This window comes from Semicossyphus pulcher, unplaced genomic scaffold (genome assembly GCF_022749685.1).
Source record: "Semicossyphus pulcher isolate SPU_LCO1_2020_fin unplaced genomic scaffold, fSemPul1.0.p SCAF_20, whole genome shotgun sequence".
Lineage (NCBI taxonomy): Eukaryota > Metazoa > Chordata > Actinopteri > Labriformes > Labridae > Semicossyphus > Semicossyphus pulcher.
Window position 1 is genome coordinate 6,008,111 of NW_027211694.1, and position 27,072 is coordinate 6,035,182.

The window sequence follows — 27,072 nt, forward strand, 5'->3', positions numbered from 1 at the left end:
GCTGACGTCTTTCTAACTTCTCTAACCCAGATTTTATTTGTACTCTTCGGCTCCAACAAAGGGACTTTATCTGATTCACTGCAGCTTCCTTTGTAGCCACAAACTTTATACAACTTTTTTCAAACTTACTTTAGTACTCCCCAAGACCTTTAAACAGACTTTGAAGTGCAAAATCGCTGGAGTTCCCCTCTTGGATGGTAACCATTATACCTGCTAAACATCAGTATGTCGCCACTGCAAGGATGTTAGCATGCTGACGTTAGCTAAATTACTACAGCCTCAAAAGTCACCTTTAGTCTGGTTTTTCAGTATGAATATAATTTCTTTCCATACTTTCTTTTTTTCCAGCAAATACTTACAAGCTCATTCTTCTTTGTGGAAAACCTGATGCTACTTTTAATGTGAATGAAAATAGAAATCAATGGAAAATGTCTCTTTTGGATTTGGCTTTTTGATCATTCCTGAATGTGTCTGACCTTTTTCCGGCTTCACCCTCTCTCATGTTTTGAGCTGTGCATGTTTAAGTTTGCTGTCTAGTTAACGGAGGGAGGGAGGACGATCACTGAAGGGAGGGGTAGCAGAGAGGAGGAGGAGGAGGAGGGGGACTTCAGTGGAGAGTGTGTAATAGGACACCAGCCCTCTCTGTCTTTTCGCTCTCCTCTCCTCTCTCTCTCAGTGAAGCCTGCTCAGTGAGCTCCTAGATGGAATAGCAGCATTTTTCTTCTGTGGTGTAACTGGAGGAAACTGGAAACAAGGTGTCACAAGGGGGGATAAATCAGACATCTAGATCTGCTTTGGGTACCTGGCTTTGTTCAAGTGGGACCAGCAGTGGAGGGAGCTCCTTGAAAGGTGAGTCCTGGAACCAGGGGCTGATCTGGATTCTGTCTCTGTAGGTGGAGGGGTCTTATACCTGCATGCTGTACTGCAATGTGAGGCAGAGAGGAGGTGGTCGGCTGGAGGCAAACAGGTGCAGAATTTGAGGAAGTAGTTTGACAGTTGTAGAGTCAAATTTAAAACATATTTCACTTGCTTGCCACTTGAAATCTTGTGTAAAATACACCAGACTACTGTTGTATGTCCCTCTAAGCTTTTCGTTTAGTTTCAGTATGAATTTGTAGATTATGAGTCATGATTGTGTTGCTGGATTGTTCTGGAACTTTAGAGTTTTTAAATGGTTATTTGGCTGATAAGTATTTTCTTCAAACTTCACCACTTCATATGAAGGTTTAAGATTTAAACAACCCTACTTTATTACTGTGAAAGAACCTTTTTCGAAGTTTGTAGAGGATTTTCCAGACTCTTACAAGCTTTGGGTATCAAATTTGGAAAGATTTCCCGAATATGAGTCACATTTTGTGGCAGGATAGCCCTGAAGCGAGTGTTTGAAGTGGTTATTTGGTCAGGTTATTATTTCTGAATAACTTTACTGCACCAAAACATGGTTTCCAGCCTTTTGAAGCTCTATAAGCCTTTAACTTTTTTGTCATTGAAGAAGGGATTTTTCAGTTCCACGTGGTCTGACTGCTGCCATCACAAGATACACATTTAAATCAGTGGATCTAAAGTGAAAATGCTTGCACATATTTTGCTGCTCTTTGGGAGCCTCGCGTGTGTGAGCGAGCGTGTGGTCGTAACACAGCCACTGACAACTGAATGACAGGGTGTGGTATGAATACATGCCGTCCTGTTAGAGCCGGGACGCAGGAGCAACTTTAAATCTTCTTCCTCCCTAAAAAATGAGATGTTGGAGAGAAATTATTGAACATATCAAACCTAATTCCAGCCGAGAGGACTTTCTGCCTCAATTCCTCGTCGTTAAATTGCCTTAATGTGTCCAAATAAACACAAATCCTGTTTTTAAAGATGGAAACTTAAGACTGTTTGCTTGTACAGCTCTGCAGATTCATCAATATTACTTTTAAAGCCGTGCGACGGAAAATTCATTAGGCTCTCCGCCAAGAAACGCACAATAAACACAATTATCATTACACCCCACTGGAAATATAACCCTCCACTCGCTCGGGCTGACCTCCTTTTTGTGGAGGCATTTAATTGCCGTCGCAGAGATTCCTGGCACTCTCAGCGCTGGAATTTCTGGACTTTGAAGCGCTCGTCGGAATTAATTGAAGAATTTATTATTTTTGTTCATGGCAACAAACACTGGAGCACCTTTTTTATTATCGGGAGACCCATTTATCCAGGCGAGCGTTACGGTGGTCCGGCCGACAGTGAGCTCATTCGAGATCATCATAGACAGGGATGGTGTTTGGGAAGCAGAGGAAGTGTTTCAAGCTGACCTGGTGGGGTGTTATGGGACGCTCAGATGAGGCTTATACTCCCTTGATGATGAGTTTAGCAGGTGTGAGATGAGCGTTCCCAGGCCGGAGAGGGTGCATGTGGATGTGAGCAGTTAACCCTCAATCCTGACGCAAGGAAAGAATGTCTTTCTACAGTTATCCACATGCCAAGTACAGTATAGATGTGTTAAAGGGAAGTTATGGTTTGCGCAATAAACGATGAGTGTGAGGTTAAGTTTAGACAACAAAACCACTTAGTGCGAGCGAGGGAAGCAATGTGGTTAAGGCTGTAAAAACTGAATTAGTAGTTGGTCTGTGATGGTGTGCAAACTCCAGTCTGACTCGGTCACAAGCTCAACACCCAAAAGACGCGCCAACTACTGCTGTTGTGGCACTGAGCAGTAGCACTGGATGTAAATCATGATCGACATTATTTGTAGTGTACTTGGTAGGGTTTGTTTTGACAATTCTGCCCCCACTAAGAGTACATAATCCAGACTTTGGGGTTGATAATCAACAGACGATGGTCATTAAAACACCCTGCACCAAAGGAGCTCTTGCTAAGCTGCATGGTGTTGCAGTGCTTAGCACTGTCGCCAAGTCCTGACACGGACGAAGTGGGCCTTTCTGTGTGGAGTTTGCATGTTCTCGTCCCCACGTGCGTTTATGGGTTCTCTTCGGCTCCTACGGCTTCCTCCCTTATCCCGGACTTGCGTGAAAGCTGCTCTGTGGCTTGACTCTGAAGTAGCATCGCCAGACAGCTGGAGCGACGACACCGTGCGGTAATTACAGAATCACGTGTGATCGTGCGAGATAATACGACGTGTGCTATAAAAACAATAACACACGTGGGAATAACCCATTCACAAACAAATGCGCTTAATCAATTCTGTTGATTTAGTTAAGTGACATGCGACCTGGCGTCAATACGGAGTACATCATTCTGAATATGAACCAGATGTTTTAAAGTGCTTTCCGTGTCTGATTTCCTGTCTCGCCCGATCTGCTCCGTGTTGAATTGATGTGCAGCTCCGGCATCCGGCAGAAACAGAAGAGAACTACCGGAGCTGTGACGCAGCAGAGACGCAGCGGAGCAGGTGGTCGCACTCTCATTGACTAAAGTGAAACCTATCAGCTCCGCTGCCGTAACGGAGCGGAGACGGACCGAACACGCATCCAGTGGAATTCACGGGTTAATCTGAAGACATGCTTGTTAGGTTAATTGGTGACTCTACGTTGGGTTGTCCGTGTCTGTGTCTGCTGTGTGATTGACTGGCGATTGACTGGTCTTGGGTGTAACCCCGCCTCTCGCCCAATGACAGCTGGCTCCAGTCGCCCTGCAGCCCTGAACACATGAGATAATGGATGGATGGATGTTCTTCCTTATTCTTCAAGTTGGAGACATGAAGCTTTGACTAAAATCACAAGAAGTCGGGCTAGAGACTTGGCTTGAAAGCATTAAACATGTTCGAGTCTCAGGTTTTGACCTGGTTTAGCCCTAAAACAGTAAAGAAACTAATAAGAGTGTGATTGGAAGGTCTTATATGTCCACACCTTGAATATTAGTCAAAGAATTTGCAGTAAAACGCTGTGTGTTTCATGGCTGACAGGAGACTTAAACATCTTGAAATTATCTTATCTAGAATTGACATTTGACCTTTACTTTTATTGTATCTAATCTAAGACATGCAGAGAGAGAGTTCTAAGTAAGAGATTTGTGATTTAGATGAACTAACCCTTTAAGAATACTGACATAAGACAGAGCACACCAGCACTCAGCCTCAGGACAGGGTCAGAGCTCTCTGCCTGGAGGCTGATGTTGTTGGAGACGCCCCAGCTGAAGCGGGCTCTGGGGTGAGGGTGTGTGTGGATGATGCAGCAGGAGAGGGGGCTGCAGTGCAGCGGCCGGGGCCCCATGCTGTTTTATTTCTCTCAAGTGCGGCCAAAGAGAGCTCATTCCCTCTGCGGTTCTCCATCTGTTATCCGTATGCACCTGAACTGGAGAATTCCACCTCAGCTTATATATCAGTCACGCTTCACTCCACCACACACCGCCCATATCTCAACCTATTTGTACGCTACACCCCAAACTGAAAATTTCATAGCTCTCCTCTTATCTCTTTGCTATCAATATTTCATCGCACATCTATAAGCCATGAGAGCAGAGATTCAACCCCTTGTACAAACATTATTTCCTATTGCATACGAAAGGGACATTGTCTTTATCCTGTGCAATGTGTTTTATGTGTGCAAAGGTAGTGTAACAGCCGGCCTGGGTGTTTTAAAACAGCCTCTCCCTAGCAGTAGAGTTTTGCATTGCAGGAGAAGTGTCCCGCAGGCAGTACAGTACCTGCCGCTATCAATTATTGAGCTGCTCTTGTCCTGTTATGGAAGAGGAGGGGAGCGTTTCTCGGGCTGCTCTTTTGTGCAGATTTAACTCATCCATATTTAACAGAGGCGCATCGCAAGGATATAGTAAGAGAAGGCATGTAACTGACATGTTGTCCTCTTGTGTGTCTTCAGTCAGTACAATACGTCTGCATTCCTGGAGACAGACTGATGAATATCAGTCATGTGTTCTCTGTGCTGGGGATGATTCATTTTGAAAGAGGACAGAAATAACAATGGATTCTTTTGTGTTTAATTTAATATCATCAGAGGCATTGTCATATGAATGTTATTACAGCCTGACTGAATCCCAGTCAGTACAGATTTGAGGATAAGCAGATCTTAAAGAGCAGCTCCAGTCATGTTTTAAGACATATAAAACGCTCTGCTTGAAATAATAAATTGTGTCTGATATGTTTTTTCTGCAAAATATGTTTAATTATCTTGTAATCCTCCCAACACATCTCCTCTTTCTCTCTCATTAAAAATACCTGAATCTGCATAGGCCCCGCCCATTATGCAAATGTCTCACCGCCCCTACGTCGTCAAAACAAAACACGTCTCTGCCGTTGTTTAGTGGCAACTTGTTGAAACTTAGCTAGCTTGAAATTTAGTGATTAGTAGTAGTAACGTTAACGTTAGCAGTGAGTTTAAAATTATGATGACGGTTACAGCTGGCTCGTGCATTGAGGAAGTGGTTGCCATAGGTTGCACTAATGATACGCATAGCGTCACCCTGTCCATAAACGGGATTGGCTCCTTAGGTTTGTGACGTCACAAACCTGCCAATCTGAAAACGTGTTGTTCAGCCTGTCCTTGGTAAACAACAGTTTAAAAGCAGACAGGCCCAGCCATGGAGATGACTGCTTATGTTGTCCCTGATATGTTTTGTAGCACATGTTTACAAGGTTTAACCCTTGGTTTTCACTGGAGGGGGTCTTAAGGCACTATTTTTTGCCTTCACTACATTTGTGTAACAGCATGCATTGCCACCACTAATCCAAAATCTGTATATCATACAAAATTACGGCTAATTTTGATTAAAAAAGTTTTTAAGATGTTTAAAATCTATTATTATTTCTTTAGCTGCTTTTAAACCTACTATATGCTATACGTATGTAGTAAGCTACAAAACAGCAGAGGAAGTTAGCAACTAGCTGCTGAAAATAGTTGAGCATTTAACTGTAAAGACTCTACAGCTCTACCGACAAATATTCCACATGAACAAGTCACAATTTGGCTACATGAGCCATATCATCTTTATTTGTTAATATATAATTGGCAATGTGTTTACATCTCAGCATGTTGTGTAGCCACATTAAGCTAGGCTATATGGCAGCTAGCTTAAAAACTCAACAACCAAATGTTAGCAAAGTTTTAACCTTGATATCTTGTAGGAAGATTTTAGGCAGGTTTATTTCAAGAAAAATATTCTGGTGTACAATAAGTGATATGTTTTAGCAGTGGAAAAAGCAGATAGCAGAATATGTGAAAGAAGTGGTTAGCTAGCTTTAGCATGAGTAGCTAGGATGGCTAAAGAGACAAAAGCTCAGTGTGTTTAGTTTTAGTTTTAGTTGTGTTAGAATTTTTTTAATTTATGAGGAAAATTTAACTATTTTTTCTAACACCTCCAACAGGTAGAGGTTGCTGGTCGGTGTCCCTGAACGTTGCAGTCATGGGCAGGCCGGAGGGGTTGGCCAGGCCACCTCTGGTGACAGCTATGGCGCTTTCCCTCCTGGCTCTCTCTCTCCTCTCCAGCGGGGTCTCCAGCCTCCCACAGCCCCTGCCACGAGTCTTCCTTTCCTTTGAGGGTAAGTAAAAACAACAAGCATGCACCCCTGAAGTGAATATAAAGCGTCATCTTGGCCCTCGTCCGCTTGTTGTGTTTCTCTGTAGATGTAATGAGGTTGCAAAGAAGCCATGTGTGCTGTGCGCTAATGCTAAACAAATGCTTGATAATCAAGGCAAGCCTAGGGCGCTACATCATTCTGGAGTTGTATACGGCCTGCCTAGACTCTTTGATAGTTTGTGTACATTGTTTAAAAAGTCTTATCACACATCTTTGGCCTTAAAGTTTTTGGAAGATCCTCGTACACGCATCGTCCCGCTGTGTGTCAGGAAAAAGTCAGAGCACTGCAGGAGGTGGCACTGCTCGTCAGAACCACCGTGAATCTGGTCCTAGTTAAATTTTAATCATACCTCGCCATGCTGCAGACCTTTGAGCATTGTTGCTGCCTCTGGTTTTGATTCTGGTGTTTTATTTAATTTCTTTGACATAGATTATTTTATGAATTTTTGATATTAGAGTCTAGCGTATAAGGCTTGTGCGTGTGCATTGCCTGCGTGAGTCAGTGTAGATGAGCTGTCCGATCGCTCGTGCCCCTGAGATCTATTTAGTGGAGTGGTGCAGTAACCTTTTTGCAGTGGCTGGATAGTGTGTTGGCGTGTTTGATCACCTTTCACTACCTCTAGCTGTGAAACAGAGCAGCTGAGGCTGTCCGTCAGCAACGCTTCTGCAGTTAGTAAAGCTTCAAAGTATTGGGCTAAAACAGGTGTAGCTTATTTGCCTTTTTTCTGCCACGTCTTTCCCAAATTTGGTCTCATTCTTTCCTTGTTTGTTACGCTCTCATTCCTTCTTTTTTTGCCTTTCATGCTTCTCTAATTATTGTTTCATTCCAAATATCTAAACCAGTCTGCAGTCTGTTTCTGCTCTGCATACTGTGTGAGTTACCAAAACTGGCAGTGACTTTTTAAAAAGCCCTAAAACTAAATGAACAACAAATATGAGACGTAAAAACGTCTATCATATCTGTGGTTCTTAAGACTCATGTCACATTAGTCACTCACTCCTCGCTCCTCCAGTGTTTCCAAATATCCGGCTTAAAAGGTCAGAGGTGGCCATGCTGAAAATGAGCCAGTCCCTGTAATCCTGAAAGGCTTGGTTCCCTTTCAGAGTCCAGATTACGTTTGATTTGTTACCTACTGTTACATGCTGTCGCTGCAGAGAGGACCATAAAAGGAGAACTTTGTATGTACAGGGCACTAATTCTTTAACAGATTGAGACCTCATTCTTAAAGGGCCAGTTCGGCGACTTTCAACCTCAGTCATATCATGCTATCATGGATAGCTAATGCCATTATGGTAGGGGGAAAAAATGCATTTGGAGGACGCTATCCGCTTCTCCAATGGGCCCTGGAAAACCTCCGCCAGACTATGTAAAACGCGTCATCTGGCGGAGGCCAGGGAGCTCGCTAAACTACACTTCCTCAATCTAGGACGCCCGCCTCCTCTCATTCAAAATTATCAGGTTTGAAATGTAGACTGCAGACCTGAAGATTTTTTAGACGATCCACCGGTATATTCTCGTTGTATTTCAGATTCTGTTCCACTCTGAGCCGTAGCCTGCAGCGAAACGGTAGTATTTCACTCCAGCGTCTCTCGCTGGGTCGTTCCTTCCAGAGGGAGGGGCGCAATGCACGCTGGGTGTTGTAGGAATGTAGAACGGGCGAAACCACGAGCTGTTTGTACAACTTCAACTCCACAGCTATGGCGCCATTTTCAAATATCATTGCTTCTAACGATTACAGAGAACACCAGCTTTGCCTGGCGGCTTTTTACAGGAGTGAACTGCTCCTTTAATGAGTGTTTATCTGTACCTCAGAAGAAGAAAGAGCCCCAAGAAGCAAGAGGATATTTGTGTTGTGTGTTAATTTACCTTCCAGCTTTGATTTAGCACTTAGGCTGGAAAACATCAGGGACTTACAGGGAGTTAAAAACAGATGCAACTTTTGTTTTTGATTTGGAAATCATCTTGAATGGAGGAGATACGGGTCATGTTGGGGATCACCAGATGTAGGGAGACTCTTAGGGCCCAAGGTGGAGGCTTATTTCTCCCATAAACACTAGAGATTAGAAGGGAGTTTGGGCTCCGTCCAAAGCAGCCAGAAAAGATGAATGAAGAGTCACGGAAGAAGACTGGGAAAGTGCCGTCCAAGAGGGGAAGGAGGCGCAGGTGGTTTGGCACCTGCTGGGTGGCCAAAAGGTTAGCCCTGTTGTCTGGCTTATTCTGCTCCCAGATGTGAAGAGCTGTTAATGATCGCAATCTGGAATGAACTAAACCAAGAAAATAAACGAGGCCTGAGTCGTTCATAGATCTGGACGCTCGAATATCCTCCCCCTTTTTCCTCCTCGCGTCTCTGCTGAAATCCAATCCAAGGGTAAGGCAGGTTCATGGGACGCCCGGCGCAGCCTCGCGTCCTGCGGAGAAGTTGCTGCCTCTGACATTCCTCTTTCCCTCGCTCTGCTTACTCTTGTGCTCCTCAGGCGAACACAGCCAGACCACAATTAAAACCGCATAATAAACAGTGAAAAATGCAGCTAACCCAAATAATAAACTTTCAAGTGGTGCCTTTCTCTTCCGTGCCTCGGATAATAGACTACAGGCCCCCTTCCGTACAGCAAAACTATTTAGGGATTCCCAGTGTGATAAAATATAATTACCCCATACATTTGCTTGAAATATCTCTCGTCTCAACGTTTATTTGCTGTCAGAATGAGGCTGGAATACTACAGATTAACAATCAGAGAGGGAAGGGTTGTGCATGAAAATGTTTGAAGTTGCCGATGTTGGCAGCAAAGATTTTGTCGAGTTTTTAGAAATATATCCGATGCACACTGGTGGAAAAGAATGTTGGGAATCTTGTCTGACGTCATTGGTATTATAACAGATTAAGTTTAAACAAACAACAAACTTGGACGAGGTCAAAATTGATTTCAGAATCTTCCTTGAAGTCCTTAGCTGTGTCCCAATCCACGGGCTGCAGCCTTCGGAGGAGCCGAACTGAAATGAGACAGTCTGGTCTACCCTTGCGTCACTAAACGCCGCTCCTGTTGCCAAGCTACAGGTAGCTAGCGGGCTAACTAGCCAGCATAACTAACGTCGCTTAAGTCAACCTATTATTTTAAATATAATTTGTTTCAAGGGCCCTTTCGTTTTCTTAAACATGTGTAGCACTAGCTGTTCGACTGAGTTGAAACCAAAAACATTTTAAAGTGTATTCCTCGGCCGTTTAAAATTCCGCCATCTCGTGCATCTCGGGATACGGTGGGGAAACGGAGGACGCATTTGTCGGCCGTATCTGAAGGAGCCTTCGAAATGGGACAGCCTTCGACGCGCTTCTGTTATGCAATCGGCCTTCAAATACGGCACAATACACACATTAGCACTTACTTGTGGTCACGGACGCACACAAACTGAAAAAAACTGAAACGTAGCTTCTGTTAAAACGTCTAACTTTTGGCTAAAAAAGAAACTGCCACTTTTTGTGAGCCAGCGCGAGCCGGTCGTTGCCTAGCAATGGGTTAAACGTCACTGTCCATACGTCTTCCCGTTCCCTGAGCCTTTTGCACACTACACGCTACTTTTCTGTTGGCTTGGTTTCATAGTTATGTGTTCAGCACAGCTCGCTAGTTTTCTCCGTTTTACGTTAGCATGAAACAATAGCATAATCTGCTCATAAGGCAACAGGACATGCTTTGAATTCACGTCCTGCATTACCTCCTGGAAGCGTTAACAGACATGAACACTTGCAGTGCTCATGCTGTAAACTGAAAGATGAGTAATATTAACACAGAGAAGCCCAGCACATGTGATATGGTGCTCTGCCACTGTATCAGTGGTTGGCCTCGGCGTAGCCCAGAGTGCCATTCCAGGGATGGTGGGATCAAAAAATCCTGCCTCATTTATCCGTTGAGCTGGCTGTCAGGGTAGTGCTCTGTGTTTATGATGAGGATCATTTAACCTCATCAGCGCTCTCACCCTGTCTGGCAAAAGTCCAGTATTCAATACAGTACTAATTTAGGAATATATGTCGAGCCATGAAAGATGTTTATTTGAAATTAAGTGGGCCTGAGAACTCTTTCGGACGGATGATGTAGCTTTTGACACACATGTTTGGCCGAGTCATCGGAGAGATTGATTAAGACGATGTCTTTGGCTTAATGAGCGCTCCCTCCAACTGGTATGAGCCATATGGGTTTCATTCACAAGGCGTAGAGCTCCTGGAACCAGAATACACCAGACCCCTCTTTGCTTCTATCATGCCTCATTAATACCCCCACTAACCCCCCCATTATTCAAAGCTAAACTATACAGTTCTTGCACTGCAGGTGGATGTCAGTCTGTTAAGGATGTTTACTCGGTGGTGAGGGTTTGCAGAAGGGCACGTGTGTCACTGTCGGGAGAAAGAGTGTGTTTGTCTGCGATAAGTGCCCCAAGGTGCATTCCTTAGACTTGATTGAATTTAAGAGGCGGACCTTTCTGCTGACTCATTGTTTAAACCATGTGGTTTTACCGCTTCACAAGTAATAAAATAAAGTCTACAAGCTTGCTTTTGAGCGGATACCACAAATACTTGAAGCCCAGAAAAACCAGAACTATTTTAAGATTCCCGTTGTTCTGAACTGCTTGAATTCTGAATTCCTTTGAGAGAATATCTGCCATGGTAGTCTCGGCCGAAATATCCTATTAAATTCCTGTAAGGTCTCAAATTCAAATTGATGCCCTGGGAACTATTTAGTAGATTGCCTGAGGTTCTTTCTTTGAAATCAATCGTTTTAAATCAAACATCATTCCTAACCAGCGACCCAGACACCAGGCCCCAGGAGGTAACGGCATGTGTCTTCTCTTCGGGTCAACAAAAGGTCAAAATGTCAAAGATCAATGCTTCCAAGTAGCCAGATGCAAGCCAGGATGTCCATGTATGTGCCTAAAGGTTAATTCCTTTCCAACGTCTTGCAGCTTCCAGTCTCTGTCTTGCATTAAACCTGCACATTAGCATCTAAAGTTTCCTGTGGTCAGCATAATAAAGCGTGTAGAGTAAAATCAGTGGCGCTCGTGATTATGGGGAGTTATTTGAAAGACAAAGTATAGGCCTGTCAGAGCTGTCGACGAGGGCATCTAGAGGCATGCTACAAATAGCAAGAGGTTAGCAAAGCTTGTGTGTGTGTTCCTCAAGCCTCAATATTGGTATACACGGCATGAAGAGAACTATTGTTTGTGTGTATTCATTTCCCCCTGACTCTTGTCCTAAGATGTGCATCTAATTGCCTGAGTTGCAGCATGGACATTTCAGTGAGCGAGTGGGGTGAGCTTCAGCTTGCACCGCCTCGGGGGCTAACAGCATTGGAGATGTTTGACATCTCTTCTGTCAGTCTGATTTTCTCTGCCTGTCCGTGTGTGTTGAGCCATTCCTGCATCTGACCTTGCGAGCCCTGTTGAATGTTTTATTTTTGTTCCTGCGCGACTTGTTGAAAGGAAATCAATAGCCATCAATACAAACAAAGACGATATCTCTTCAAGGATGGCCAAGGTCGATTGGAAAATCCTTGGATTGGAGGTCGGGATTATCTCAAATCATTGACTTATACTCAGTTTTTTTTTTGTACTCCGACATGTTTTTAGAGCTTGAATATTTAATTGTCCAACGTCTACTCATTTTGGAGCTGAGAAGTGCCTAACATTGCCGGGGCAGTAGAGACAGTTGCTATCTTTGGCTAACGGCTTGGAGGGAAGTTTTTAAGCGCCTGGGTCAAAAATTTATTGAAACTACCTTTTTCCTGGATTCCAAAGCCAACTGAAAAAGTTTGAACAGGTGCACTCATCATTGTTGCCCTCAGGGCAAATCTTTACCACCACTCAACACCACAGAAACAACCTCTCAACCTCGGTGACATCACCTCACTGAGGACACATAGCTCATACTTTCAGCCTTGAAGATGGCTGGGATGAGTCCCACCTGGTTGAGCCTTTTCCCTTTTTCCTTTGGCCGTTCTCCATGACCAGTAAACACATCAACTCTAAGAATTCCCTGACCCGTATCTCCTGCAAGCCTCCCCTCGCTCTGAGAGCCTCCCTGACGGTAAAATTACAGAGATTTATTGTCTAGTGGAGGTGCGCAGTAACTCCTGGTGTGGGCAGGTGAGAGGTCATGGCTAAGACGTCAAGTGGCTGACTGTACATGGCGGTTCTTTGCAAAGTAGCGGCTGCTGGTGACATGTGAAGCGGAGGCCAGGTGCTAATTGGAGCACTGGGACCGCAAACTAGCTGGCTGCCTGGGCTGCATGATGGGCAGGTTGTCATCTCAAGTTTCGGCTCCTACAGGGAATATTAGCCAACACCTTAGCGGGTCAACCGTGCAATGAAACCAGCAGTTGACATTGGTGCTGGATAACATCACTCTGCACAAACACACACGCATCGCCAAGGGAGAAAATACACTCTGGGCTCACATGTCATATTTAGATGCGGCGTCTGCTCTGGGAAGCCAGTGTGAGAGAAGGCATGCATAAGAGCTCAGGCATTCAGTCCAGCCATATGATTCCCATTACAGATGTCTGGATATAGATGATTGGCGACAGACAACAATTGGAAAATTAATGAGACGCAGCCGATATCAAGTCTTCCCTTTGCGAGCCAACTCTGGCTTCTGTCCATGACAAGTAGTTGCAGTACAGTAAGTCTGTGCATACTGTGTGCATTTTGAGAGTAGAGCCTGACTGGGAATGTAGAGTATGTCTGGTAGACAGACAATCGGACGACTCTGTCAACCAGAGCAAGACTTCCTGGGTGGTCTCCCCGCACTGGAACGACACCTTAACTTCCTCTCTGACATATGTATACGGCACCAGTCATTACTGTATACCATCAGGGTAGTCCCAGTGGAGAGTGGATGTTCGTACCGTTCGGCCAACAGCCATTATTTATCTCTGGAGAGGCCTGTCAGTTGCCAGGATAAAGTCTTTCCCTGGTGCAGTATGTGCGAGTGGGCCAGTGCTGTGTTGGGTAAGTGCAGCCATCCAGAACTGAACCTGAAGAGCTCTTAGCATTGTCCGGACAAAGACCAACGGTATTTGGCACCAGGTTTGAAGTCAGGCCTCCAAGATGAAACCCACTCCATCTTGTGAGAAGAGATTAATTGCTAGGGGGCGGTATAAGCCCCTGCTTCAATATTTTTCAAGACGGGTGATTGGGGTCCTCCCACAGGCTGCCCCTGACAACCACAGAAACAGGTTCTCCTTGACCTGAAAGGCAAGCGAGCCTCATTAGCATGGAGTTTATTTATTCATACTGGCCTTTCAGGTACAAAGCCAATTGATGAGGGCTGATTTACATGGAAGACACCAAGGTTGGATTGTAATCGGCCCACTGTCCAAATCTGAAGTGTTAATTAGGAGCAGGGACCTTTTGGCTTATGTTCAGACATTGTTGTTAATCAAAAAACCGAACACTGCAGACACCCAGTCAACTTGATTAAAGCTGTTCATCGCGACTTCACGAGGGCCCACCTAATGTTCTGACAAAATAATCCCTTATTGTTGCTCCATGCTGATTTTATCGCCTTTGCATGTTGACGGAGAAGTCTCTGCTGATGGATTGTCACGAGGTGACTCCCTCATTTGGCAGACAGCAGGGGGGAATCTTATAAACTACAGCTGTGTTTGTCAGTCTGAACCACTCTTCTCTTCGAAATGAACCGTGTCTCTTTTCATGTTCTCAGGAAGAAGACTCTTAGGAAGGCTCTTGAAGTGACATCAGTTGGCACCAGCTCCTCAAACCTCAGTCGCGGGCGGTCCCAAACTACAGTCGCCTCTCTCATAAAGATCCCACATACTTTCCAGCCACTGCGCATCTCTAATTTTTTACACTGCTGCATAACAACAAACCACTCCTTGTACGGACATCCAAAACCAGAACTGTGGAAGCGTTGTTTACTGCTGCAAGCATTGCTGTAAAACTCTGATCACTCAGACAGTCTTCTTAGAAAGTCTTGAAAACCTGAGTGAGGTTTCCTTGTGGTCGTTCCTTTTTCCTCTCCTGGTTAAACTGTATAATCACAACAGGAAAAAAAAGCAAGGAAGCAGCAAAATGAGCACTGCAATCTCCTCTGCACTTTAATTGCTGCCATACAAATAGGGGCACAATGATAGCTCCCTTTCTATTTCCACTTGCACCACAATCAGATTAGGGGATGTTCTTTTTATACTCTGCGAGACTCCGTAGCGTGTTGCCTCTTTGGGTTTGTGCCTTGGAGCCTGTGCCCATGAACAATCAATTCTGCTACGGTTTACTGGAGGCTGATTTACCAGCCAGAGTGATCACGGCTTGTAGTTTGTTCAGATATCAAATCTGAAGTGACAGCCCAAACAAGAAGTACAAACTGCTGTCCCGAACCGAAGGGCTGCATTCAATTCTGGGACTTCAAAAGAGGATGTCAATGGCGGATCAGCTGACATTCTCGTTTAAAGATAAATGTGCCCGTCAAAACACAAAACTGACTCTGCAGATCTGTGGCTGGTTGGCTGGCTGGGATTGACTGGCATTATGGGAAGTTTACGAGTATTGTAGAAGCTTATCCTGTACAACTTCTGCTAATTTCGGACAATGTCTTGTAATCTTTCTATTCCTTTCCGTTACAGCCGATCCTTCAGCATGCCAGGACTGTTTCTGGCTCATACGATCTCATCTGCAGCAAAGAAAGCAACCTGCTGTTTAATATTGAATGACCCCTGGCCCAACAAAAGGCTTTTGTGCTGCTTCCGCTTGACCACTCCACACACACAAAAAAAAACATCAAAGGCAGGGAAAGTCTCAGCCTTCCAGTCGCCACCTCGCTCCTTCCGCTAACCCCACTGTCCGTCGTACGGATCAGGGTTGATTGAATCAACATTAGTCTGCCGTCAGACCAATGGTGCACCATGGGTCAAAGCTCAAAGTCAAAGGCAGGACACTGGGGAGTGCTGTGAGGTCCACGGGGAGCTGTAAGGCCCACCTGCTCACATACATAATAGAAAACCCACCAACTGTCATCGCTCAAGCGCTGCTTTCTCTGTCTGTTTTTCTAGTATCATTATCTGTCCTCCTGCAGCAACAAAGACAAAACACAGTATTTCATCACTCACATTGCCTCAGCTTTCACAGTCCTGCATCAAGTGTGTGGTCCCCACCTCTGTGTGTTGGCAGACTCCAAACCTTCATCTCCTCCCCAAAGCAGAGCAGGTGTTTTATTATATTGTTTCAGTATTTTTAATGCATCTGTAAATCAACACTTTCCACAACAAGCTGCTCGATGATGCCTGAGTCATGATGTCCACAAACACTTTGAAGAGACACTCTTTCCTATCGAGAAGTTGTGTGATCTCAACGATGAGGAATGCCTATAAACTCGTATCCTAACTAACGAACCACATGTGGTCTGCAGCGTTTCTTCATCACAGACGAGAAAACCAAAAAACAACTTTTGTTTACGGTTTTGGTAAATTCTCATTCTTGGCGTCTAATTTTGAACTTTTGCGCAAACTGTGAGGTTGTGGTTGACACGATGCCAGCAAGGGACTGAATTTGGACACATTTCTAGCAACCTCAGTCATCAAAGACCTCATATGAAGGTTATGAGCTGGCGGTGATTCTGTAAACACCTAGTCCCAGTGCATATATTAAATAACCCTGAAAAACCATGACGATTGTTCAGAGCAGCCCCGCTGTCCTTGATAGAGCAGGTGCACCATCTGGCAATGTGAACTTTTGATGTTGGTCCACAGTGCTGCAGCAGCGCAGGCATGACTCATATGTTTGTATGAGATTGAAAGCAGAGCTCTGTGAAGAGACTGGATCCAATGGTATGCAGGCTCCAGAGGGTTTCGGTTTGTCTTTCAGGGAATAGGATTCATCCATGTGACACACACCCGCTGCGTCCCGTCTCAGCAACAGGCTTAACTGGCCTTCCAACCTCACGCAGGAAAATGTCCTCTATTTCCCCCCACTGAGAAAAACAACACAAAGTTCATCATAATATTAAACCGTTATTTCACCTCACACCACACCCCTCTAAACAATTTGTTCCCCTTGTGGAATGTTTTATTGGAATGCTGTCAGAAGTAGAGGGGAAAAGACACGAGTACCGAAATGTCAGAGGCAGTTGGGAGGGTGTTTAAAGACCAGGTCGCAGTTTTAAAAGAACTAATTCAACAAACTAGAGCTGAAAAATGATACTTTAGTCTATAAAAATACAGTAAATAAACTAAACTCAGAGAAGTCCATATCATTATGGGGAAATTTTCATCACCATAGCCTGAGCAATTGAAATAACCTGCCTATTAGTAACTGTTTTTTATTTGTTTGTTTGTTTGTTTTTGGACTTTTTTGTGCTAAGTTGAAAACGTTAAATTAAATTGCAGCTAATTAAAAGCCTTAGCTTTCATACCTGGCTAATTTTATTGACCAATTTGTTCCTCATTTTTTATTTTGACCATAGAGTGATAGACTTTTGAAGCCGCTTTCCCACTGGTCAAAAAACCCACTAAGATCCGCTAACATCCCGCTTTTTTGCTTAATGGGAAAGGCATTCAGACCCGGGTCAAATGGCTCTGCAATAGAACCGGGTAATTATTGCCTCGGCTCCGATTGGCATTGATGGGAACACAAAACCTGTGTCGACACGCTAACCTCCGCCCCCTTTCCAGCGTGATGCTATGCTCCGTCGGTAACTTCTGCGACTCCTTGTCAGCTCAGCTACAAATTCTGCCTGTCTCCGTCCAAGCAGTGGCAGAACATCGTTCCAAATTTGTCACGTCGAGTTTAATAAACAGACTGAATGAGTAATAGATACAATAAAGACCTAACCACCGTAACATCTTCACTGTTTACTAACCCTGTCTCCTTCACGTTTGTGACGTCAGATGGTGAAGCAGCAGAAAGGAGACCGGAAGGAGTATACTTTACAAGCAATGGGAACAGCTCTCAATCAGCATCCATTAGCAGGTCTTCCCAGGTCTGAAAAACCTGTGTCAACACGCTTAATTTAGGTGGGAAAGGTAGAGTAGTTGGAGTAGTTTGACAAAAGCTTCAATCGCTAAGCTAGCTAAACAAGCTACAGCTAAGTCACACTCTTCATACAAGGCTCATACAGCAAACTGCAGATAAAAACTGTCAATTTTAGTGAGAAGTTGTTAGTTAACTTTGTACAGGGATTATTTTCAATAAAATATTTAAAAATGAATAAAAGCTATTTAAATTTTATTTGATTGAACTAAGCTAACCTTGGCTTATTGTCACTTATTGCTATTTTAACATTAGCTAGCTAAACCGTACACAGCAGTGAAGTCACAATGTCAGTCATATACTTATTAAAGTATCAAAATGTGCTAGCCGTACTCCTAGCTAGCTTTTGGCCCAATAAACTGGTTTATACTATAGCAAGTATTTAAGCTAGTGCTTGAAAAAACTTGGCATAGCTGCTGTGCACTTTTTAGCTAGCTACCCTCTCTTTCACCTTTTGCCGTTTTCCCAGGGTTTCACCCCAATCTTATATAACCTAAAAAAAACTGTGGCTCTTTTTCTTCAAGCCACTAACTCAACCGCTAACATTATGTTTGCCTGTAGGCTATAAAGTGTGAGTGTTAAACTTAAACTCCTGCCCAGACCATCCATTCTAAACAGCTGTATGTTTTTATTACAGCTACATCCTGGGGTAAAATATAGAATTAAAGTACAGTATTGCCGTCTGTAAGGTTTTACAGAATAATCACCAAGACCCAAATATGGAGGGATATATAAAATTGGGTATTTAATTAGCAGTTTGTGAGTCTTTCACCCTTGATGGCTCAAATTCTGGCAGAGAAAGGAGTGTAACATCTTAAGCCTTTTTCGCTAGGAAAATATTGCCTCTCTCCCCAGCTCTCTGTGATGCTATCTGCCATCTCCTCAGCTTTGAAGCAGGAGGCTGATGCAATCTCTCTTTTAGAGGTTTCTCTTTATTAAACACACATCTGCCTGACAGGCCGGGTTCACTTTTAATTTTCTGTTTTACAAGTCAGGTGAAAACAGAGTCTTATTAGGCGGCAGACGATGCTCTCACCTCTTACGATATGTTCAAAAATATCCTGCTCTCATTTCAAGACGTTAACCATCTAAGGCGATTTACCTACGAGGAGTCGTGGGAAACTTTCCTGACTGAAGTGGTTAACGTGTCTTTATTTAAAGTTAAACACTCCAGCCTTTTTGAAGGAACACGCCAAACAACAGCCTGTGATCAGAGTGAGGGTGCCACAGAAAAGCCACTTTCCTTCAAGATAAAAGACCCCGGCCTGAAAAGCGTATGCCACACAATAATGAAAATGTGACTTTAGCCTAAGGCACTGAAGCAAAGCACTGGCAACCTGTTTGTTGATTAGAGGAGAGAATACAAAGAGAGCTTAAAGAGGGTCAGTGGAGGGGAGGAAATGGAGGCTGTAGATCTACATTACCCCCCCCCCACACACACACACACCCCCTGCTCTCAGCGCAGATTGAAAAAGTGATAAATATGCATGAGTTTGGCTTCAACAGTGAAGGCCTTTGATGGTATGGTTGAAAGTTCTCTATCTCTGGAGCAAATAGGCTGAAAATAACTATCTGAGAATGTTTACTTGGTGTGTGCGAACAATATGCGCGCTTAATGATGGAAGAGACTCTGCAGGAAGACTTTTTTTATTCAGTGTGCAAGTGTGCATACTGTATCTCCTGGATATGTGCTCTGTAGTCACGACTGGATGAAAGTTAAATGTAAAGTATCCTTGGCAATCATTGTAGGATTGATCTCAGAGGCAATTTACTGTGCGTCAATAATAAGGTAGTTTGGGTACATATGACGGCATACATTGTGTTTAATTAACAGAGAGGTATTGCTCTTCATTGCTTCTTTTTTAGTTGCCTTTGCTTTCTTTATGGTGTCTTGTTGTCTTCTGTCTTTAGGTTTTAACCATTATGTCCTTAAAATAGCCACCTAGCTAACACTGGAACATTTGCTTACATGTTGATTAAAGTGCATTTTTATTATGCAAGTTCAATTAGGATGATTAATGTTGGGTAAGTCAGAGTTGTCTGCACACAAAAATGCATTCTGGAGACATTTAAAGTTGTAATCTCGAAGATCTCAGTTTGGTTCTCTTTGGCGCCACCTATGGCGATAAACGGTAACTGCGGGAGCACACTTCCCAGATATCCAGACAGTGTTGCATGAGTGGCGTCCACGGTTGTAACTCTTGATTTCTTGTTTGCCTTCATCTGAGTGTTGAATTAGTTTCTTTTTCTGTGGATTTTGACTTATTTTTGAAGTTGTATCTGTAGTCATCCATCTTTTCTTTGTTTGTTCAGCCATAGTAGATTACAGTTTACTTGCAACACTTGCAGAGAGCGGAAAAGCAGCCGCTTAGCTCCGCCTACCCTCTCTGGCAGACCAACCACTACTGGCTGATGGAAAACGCGTCACTAACTGGGCGCCGCTTGTGATTTTTTTCCGCAAATGTCGCCACCAGACACCCAGTCTGTAATACTGCAAATGCAAAGGCTTTCATCAGTGGGCCATAGGCTCAATCACCAGGCTAGTAATACAGTAGGTCTGGTTAGTATATATATTATATATAGGTCTGGCAAGTATAAATAGGTCTGAGCCATTGGATGATTTTCATTGGCAATATGGCACTTCAGCTTTGGTTCCAACACCAATGTAATGGGGATTTTTCTTTAAACAAAAAAAGAAGAAGCCATTTAAAAAATATTGCCAGAACAAAATCTGACCATCAAAAAGGAACAGTTATGAGATCTCTCTTAAAACTTTTGGGCTCATGTACTGAGACCTAATTTGCAGATTTTATGTTTTAATCAAAACAAGACGAATGTCGGCCTTTATGTAGATTTCTCTTGAGTTTAATTTAACAGAAACCAGAGATAACTCTGAACTCTGTGTTGAAACAAGCTCATTTGTATGTTTTGTCTCTCTGTGTGTCCCCCCCTCAGACCTGCAGGCCTCCCAGTCCTTTGAACACTACAGTATATCAGACAAGCCGATGGACTACAGGATCCTGCAGATGGACGAGGACCAGGACAGGATGTATGTGGGCTGCAAAGACCACGTCCTCTCCATGGACATAAACAACATCACCCATGGCACGCTTAAGGTCAGAAAACTATAATGCATTGCAATGTTGAGACTGAGCCAAAACAAAATATAATTTAACAGCATGTAAGGCACATAAAACTGCTGGAGAGGCATTATTCTAATCAGTGCGATGATATGCAAATGGCCGTACATTTGCAGCGATCAGAACAATTTTAGGGTTATTCAAAAGAGGCATAAAAATGCAGAAGCTCTCTGATAGCTGATCCGGCATTCAGTGGAGGAGTTATCTTCAGTGTAATTGACAGGCGTGAAGTGCATAAACAGATGGGAAAGCATTTAGGTTTCCCCAGGGAGTGCTGCAACGCATCCATTTTATCCCAGTAAATTGGTTGATATATTCATCGCGCTGGACCTCTAAGCACCTCTCCCGGGTTTGAAAATGCACACATTTTCCACTGATGGTAGCTGGCTGTAATTACTGACACTTCCATGGAAACTGAAACTTTTACACGTTTGTTTTGTTCATTTCGCTCTAATTTTCCCTGTGATTTCTGTCTGTGTAAACAAAATATGATCAAACCTCAACGTGGGCATATGTTATGTCTCTCTCAATCTGTTAACCGGTTTCCTGGGCTCACTTCCCATTTACTGAAATACTCTGATGTTTATCCCACCAGGTGTTTTGGCCTGCGTCTACAAGCAAGATAGAGGAGTGCCAAATGGCGGGAAAGGACCCTACGGTAAGGCCGCTTACCTTTTGAAAACCTGCATTCAGATATGTTGGAGTTCAATCAACAAATGAGGGCCTCATCAGTAGATTCTTCACAGACAGTTTAGTACCAAAGAGCAGAGAAAGCGGCTGACTTGTTTATTAAAGTATTGTTTTAAATGGCTGAACGCCTGGTTGGATTTGAGAGCATGGACAGCTAAAAGTACAAATTATGTGGTTAATCTCATTATCTAAAATGCTAAAAGTAAATCTAGCAAACAGCCACCAATGCTAGCATAAATGTAACCGCACTGAGAGCGAAGAGAAGTTAGCTAACATTAGCCTTTATTAGCCTACTAAGCTATCATAAGTAAGTAAATGTTGCTTTAAAGTCTTGTGTAAGAACAGCCTGGTTATTAAAGGTATGTCAATACAATCATGTTTTTACTATATTTATGTCAAGTAAGCTAACCTTAGCTAACATTAGCCTACTAAGCGATCATAAGTAGTAGCCATAAAGTGCTCACTAATGCTCATTATTCATCAAGTTAGCTAACATTAGCTTACATCAGCCTACTAAGCTAAGTAAATGTTGCTTTAAAGTCTTGTGTAAGAACAATCTTCTTATTAAAGGTGTCTAAATACAATAATATTTTTCTATATTTATGTCAAGTTAGCTAACATTAGCTAACTTAAACCTACTAAGCAATCATAAGTAACAAAGTGTTGCTTTAAAGTCTTGTGTTATAACGATTGTCTCATAAAAGGTGCCTTATTACAGTAATATTTATACAATATCTCAAGTTAGCTAACACTGAAGTGGCAACCCTGTAACCAAAGCAGTGTCTTCTGCAGCTGCAGTATCCGCCAATAAACACCCGTTGAGGCTGAAATCATAAACGGCAGATGCTAAAGGCTTCTCAACACCCCTGTTGACAACAGCTTAGATCACAGGAAAATGTGACTTAACACTCGCTGCTGATTATTTTTTACAGCCCTCATAAAAGCAGATAAAAAAGACATCACGTTTGGTGTACAATAACAAGCATGGATCAACAGCCAATGATATGTTTGTGAAGGTTCTCAGTCAACCAGGTCATGGTAATTCTCAGCCTAATCCAAAAGGCAACTGGACTTGGTTGAAGTTCTTGAAGACGTTTCACCTCTCATCCGACAGCTGCTTCTTCAGTTGCCTCTGCTCTCGTCTTGGAACTGAAGAAGCATTTTGGATTAGGCTTAGAAACAGCCAATGACGCGCTACACTTGGGACAGAAAGTACACTTTAGAATGGCCTTAAGAATTCACCCTTTCGACAAGGGTTGGAAGACTCTTAACACCTGTGGCCGTTACTAAACACCCGTGCAAATGCAGTATCTGGAGGGTCCTTAAGACGGCTCTGTAGCAACAAGGCTCTAAAGGCAGTTAACATCCTTACTAGTCCCCAGCTGTGTAAGACAACCGATCTCTTCCTTGAAAATGTTGGTTCTGTGGTGTTGGCATTTTAAATCTGATGCCTGCAGAACAGTACAAGTGTGTTTGGGCCTCTTAGAAAACCAGTTTATCCAACTATCCCTCCTGCCTTTCTGCCATGATGGTCAAGATCTAGCCTCAAGGTTTTGTCAGCTGTTTCCAGATCCGATTCCTCCAAGTGGGTCCAAAGCGGAACTGTGCCTGCCGCCTCCTGGGATTTCCCACTTCCATCTGCGAGCTCGTGTCAGGTCTGAACCACATGTGCAGCAGGTGGCAGATGTCTCCAGGGTCACCCACCGGCACCGGAGTCCTCCTGGCATCTGCACAGGACGAGAGCGAGGCGTGGGAGGATGCAGGAGTGTAGAAAAAAAAAAAACCAGAATCAAAGCTTCTAAATGGGACGCAGCTCATTGACTCAGAGATTTCATAACCCGGCCGGCCTGATTCTGAGCAGCACTTGTTAGCTGTTAGGAGGAGATTTAATGAAGACATACAGTAGGACTCAGAGGACTGATTCCTCCTCCGCCTCTGCTCTCGTCTAATTGGGGTGTTCTGGAATAAGCACACGCACAGATGCCTATATACACTGCAGTGTTGGGTACAGGGGGAGTTTTTTAAACTTCCGAAGCAACTTTTTTACATCAGTTGAACCCTGATTTTAAAGGAAACGATAAAAAGCATCCCACTACATGGACCAACGCTTCCTGTTTGTCCTACATTCCCCTCCATCTCTCTGTCCCCTGACAGCAGCTGTGCTAGTAGAGCCGGGGTTTTGAACAACAAGCTGTTGCAGAAATAGAGAAGAAGCTGTTTCCAGTCAGTGAATGATTTGTGAGTCACAGCTCTGCCCGCTGCAGACAAGCTCCCGCAAATATTTGGGTGAGCCATCTCCGTGTGGAGCCCCTTCCTTCTCCCTTATGTCATCCCTTTTTTCTTCCAAATATTTCAGTTTCTCTTTCTGTTTTTTTTCCACTTTTCTTGTTCGCTCTTTCCCCCTCTAGGTTTCTTTTTTGCGGCAGTGTATTTCATTTTGTTTCTCTGCTATTTTTGTGGGTTTCCTCATTTGAGTCAGCGCCCCAATCCCTCTGTTATGGCTAGCTTCCCCGTATGTGGGCTACATATTGAGCTTCTCTTTTTCCAATAGAATCTGTGGTGACGTGAGACTCCAGAGAGCGACCACACATCGTTTTTCGCCCGAGGGTGGCATCGAAGGAGAAATACACACCAACCAGGTTGATAAAAACGGTTTGCTGCAAGCGCAGAAGCAGCCGAACTCAATGTAATCACCACTCGATCGGAAGCTATGAGGCTGGATGCTGTTTATTTGACACTTACAAAGGCGGCTACTTCTGTAGTGTTATTTTACTTATGTAGAGCTTTCAGGTATCTATACTTTACTTAACTATTTATTTTTATGTCACCTCTTTAATTTTACCCCCTTATAACACGAATACCTGTATTTTCTACTGTTCACATGTTAAAAAGAGGCTCATAACTTTAGTGCCTTTCATTGGCTTTCGTTAGCATAGTTAGCATGTATGTGTTTGAGGGGAATTACCGATTTTATTTAGCATCATTGCCTGTAACTTTCCCAACATCAAGACTGATTAGAGAGGCTTTTACTTTAGTGTATTTAGTTAGCTTTCGTTAGCATCGTTAGCTTTAATGCAGTTGAGGGATTTGCTGATTTTGCAAGCCTGCCACTTTACCAACATCATGACAGATTATCACAAATATCCTTCCTTTCTACTGCTTACATTTTCAGAAGAGGCTCATTATTTTTATTGTATTTTGGTGGCAACGTTAGCATCGTTAGCTTTAATGCAGTTGAGGGAATTGCTGATTTTGAAAGCCTGTCACTTTACCAACATTATGACAGATTTTCCCAAATATCTGTCATTTCTGCTGCTCACATTTTCTAAAGAGGCTAAGTAAATAAGTTAAGTTAGCTTTCATTGGCATCGTTAGCTTTAATACGTTTGAGGGGAACTACCAGTTTTAATTTAGCATCATTGCCTGCCACTTTCCCAACATCAAGACTGTCCTTTCTGTTGCTAACATTTCCAAAAAGGCTCTTTACTTTCCTGCATTTAGTTAGCTTTGGTTAGCATTGTTAGCTTTAATGCATTTGAGTGGACTTTTAGATATTTATTAAGTATTACTGCGCGCCGCCTTTCCATGGGACAATAACACATAGGAAATATGCAACTTGACGAAAACAAAGTTAAAGATGTTTAAGATTGAAAAAACAGGAAATTCAACCACGGTGAAGAGCTGTCTCGTGAATTCAACTTTGCTCCACAGCATTTTATTTGAAGTACGAATGATTAAAGTTTTAGTCTCCCGATTATGACGCGAGGTTTCATTAGCTTTGCGCAGAAACAGCCGGTAGAAATGTCCTTCAGAGGGCTACTTTAACTTTGTACAGTGAGTACATTTCACTTCTACTTCAGTAAAGAAGTTAAATGAGTACTGTTCTCACAAGTATCTGTACTTGTGTAAAGAAAGCCTGTACTTTTGCAGGCCTCTGACCTGGTTGTTGTGGTGAGATGACTGGGTGGTAAAAGTGAAGAGAAAGCATGATACACAGAGGAGAAAGATAAATAACAGTGATGGGTGTGTGACTGTAAAAATGTAGTTGTTTTTCGTCGATAGCCCTCAGTGGAGCTTTGCACCGACCGTGATCTGCAGCAGCTGCCATTTCTACATCCATGGCCAAGTTCTTGACGGCTCCCTGGATACGTCTTCCTCTCCTCCCCACTTCTCTCCTTCCTTTCTCCCCTTGTTTTCTGCTACCTCAGGCTCCATAAGCCACAAAATCCTAGACTCCTGCTGCAGTTTGGAAGAAGTGAAAGCAGAGATGGAGTGGGATCAGTAGTCTGCCTTACCTAGATATATGACATATATACCACTGACGCACTTTTTCCATTGGCCTTAATACCAGACCCGTGAGCTGTGGGACGCTTTGATTGTGCGGCAAGTGATTGTATAACCGTCACAGCAAGTGCGATAAGTTTGAGTTACTCCCACATATGGAATAGGATACTTCAAGAGAGATAAACAAGTTCCTTTCAGCTCCTGGCCGTACACCAGGAAATAGCCCTTATCCTCTGTTATGTCTGTTTAAGTGCATTGTGTCATAACTGTGATTGAAAAAATATGAAAACAGGGATTATATTTTATGGTGCTGTAATGGATTGCTATTCATTTTTTTTTCACAGTTATAAAACATTAAAATGATCAAGATAGTGCTAGCTAAACAGTGGCAACTGTGGCTAAAAGTACAAATTATTTAGTAAATCTCTAAAATACTAAAAGTAATGCTAGCTAACAGCCCCAAATGCTAGCTTAAATGTAACCGCACCGAGAGTGAAGAGGAGCCATAAAGTGCTCACTAATTCTCATTAGTCATCAATATTTATGTCAACTTAGCTAACATTAGCATACATTAGCCTACTAAGCTATTATTAGTAAGTAAATGTTGCTTTAAAGTCTTGGGTAAGAACAATCTTCTTGTTTAAGGTGCCTTTATACAATAATATTTATACAATATTTATGTCAAGTTAGCTTACATTAGCTAACGTTAGCATTCTAAGCTATCATTAGTAACAAAGTGTTGCTTTAAAGAACAATCATCATTAAAGGTGCCTCATTACATTAATATTTATAAAATATTTATCTCAAGCTAGCTAACATTAGCTAACATTAGCCTACTAAGCTATCATAAGTAACAAAGTGTTGCTTTAAAGTTTTGTGTAAGAACAATCCTCCTATAAATGGTGCCTCATTCCAATAATATTTATACAATATTTATCTCAAGCTAGCTAACGTTAGCCATTCGAAGCTATTATTAGTAACAAAGTGTTGCTTTAATTACTTGTCTAAGAACAATCTTCTCATAAAAGCCTCCTCGAAACACTTTCCATTAGATTTTTTTAGTTGTGGCTGACCTACTGAACTTTTTGTGCCTCTTTTCTTTCGTTTATCTCTTTTTTTCCAGCATGGCTGTGGGAACTTTATCCGTGTGGTGCAGCCGTATAACAGAACTCATCTGTTCATGTGTGGCAGCGGAGCGTACAGTCCCGTCTGTGTGTACATCAACAGGGGCCGCAGACCAGAGGTGGGTACACGATGACGGATTCACTTCACTAAATATACATACTCTCGACAGTGTAAACCATGTTTGAGGGACACTGGTTTGGTTTACACAGCCATTACTGGAACTGTTGGGGAGCTGAAGAATGAAAGTGCCCTTGTGTTCAGCATAAATGT

General features: G+C 43.1%; 1 protein-coding gene across 1 annotated transcript in view; it reads left to right on the forward strand.

The window, feature by feature from the left end:
- The first annotated feature begins 742 nt into the window (after positions 1-742).
- Positions 743-27,072, forward strand: part of sema3c (sema domain, immunoglobulin domain (Ig), short basic domain, secreted, (semaphorin) 3C) — a 43,550-nt gene continuing 17,220 nt past the window's right edge. The window contains exons 1-5 of the mRNA XM_069670879.1: positions 743-849; positions 6,323-6,496; positions 20,519-20,679; positions 21,299-21,361; positions 26,801-26,920. Of these exons, the coding sequence (XP_069526980.1) occupies positions 6,361-6,496; positions 20,519-20,679; positions 21,299-21,361; positions 26,801-26,920 (480 nt within the window). The 5' untranslated portion in view covers positions 743-849; positions 6,323-6,360. The remainder of the gene's footprint in view (positions 850-6,322; positions 6,497-20,518; positions 20,680-21,298; positions 21,362-26,800; positions 26,921-27,072) is intronic.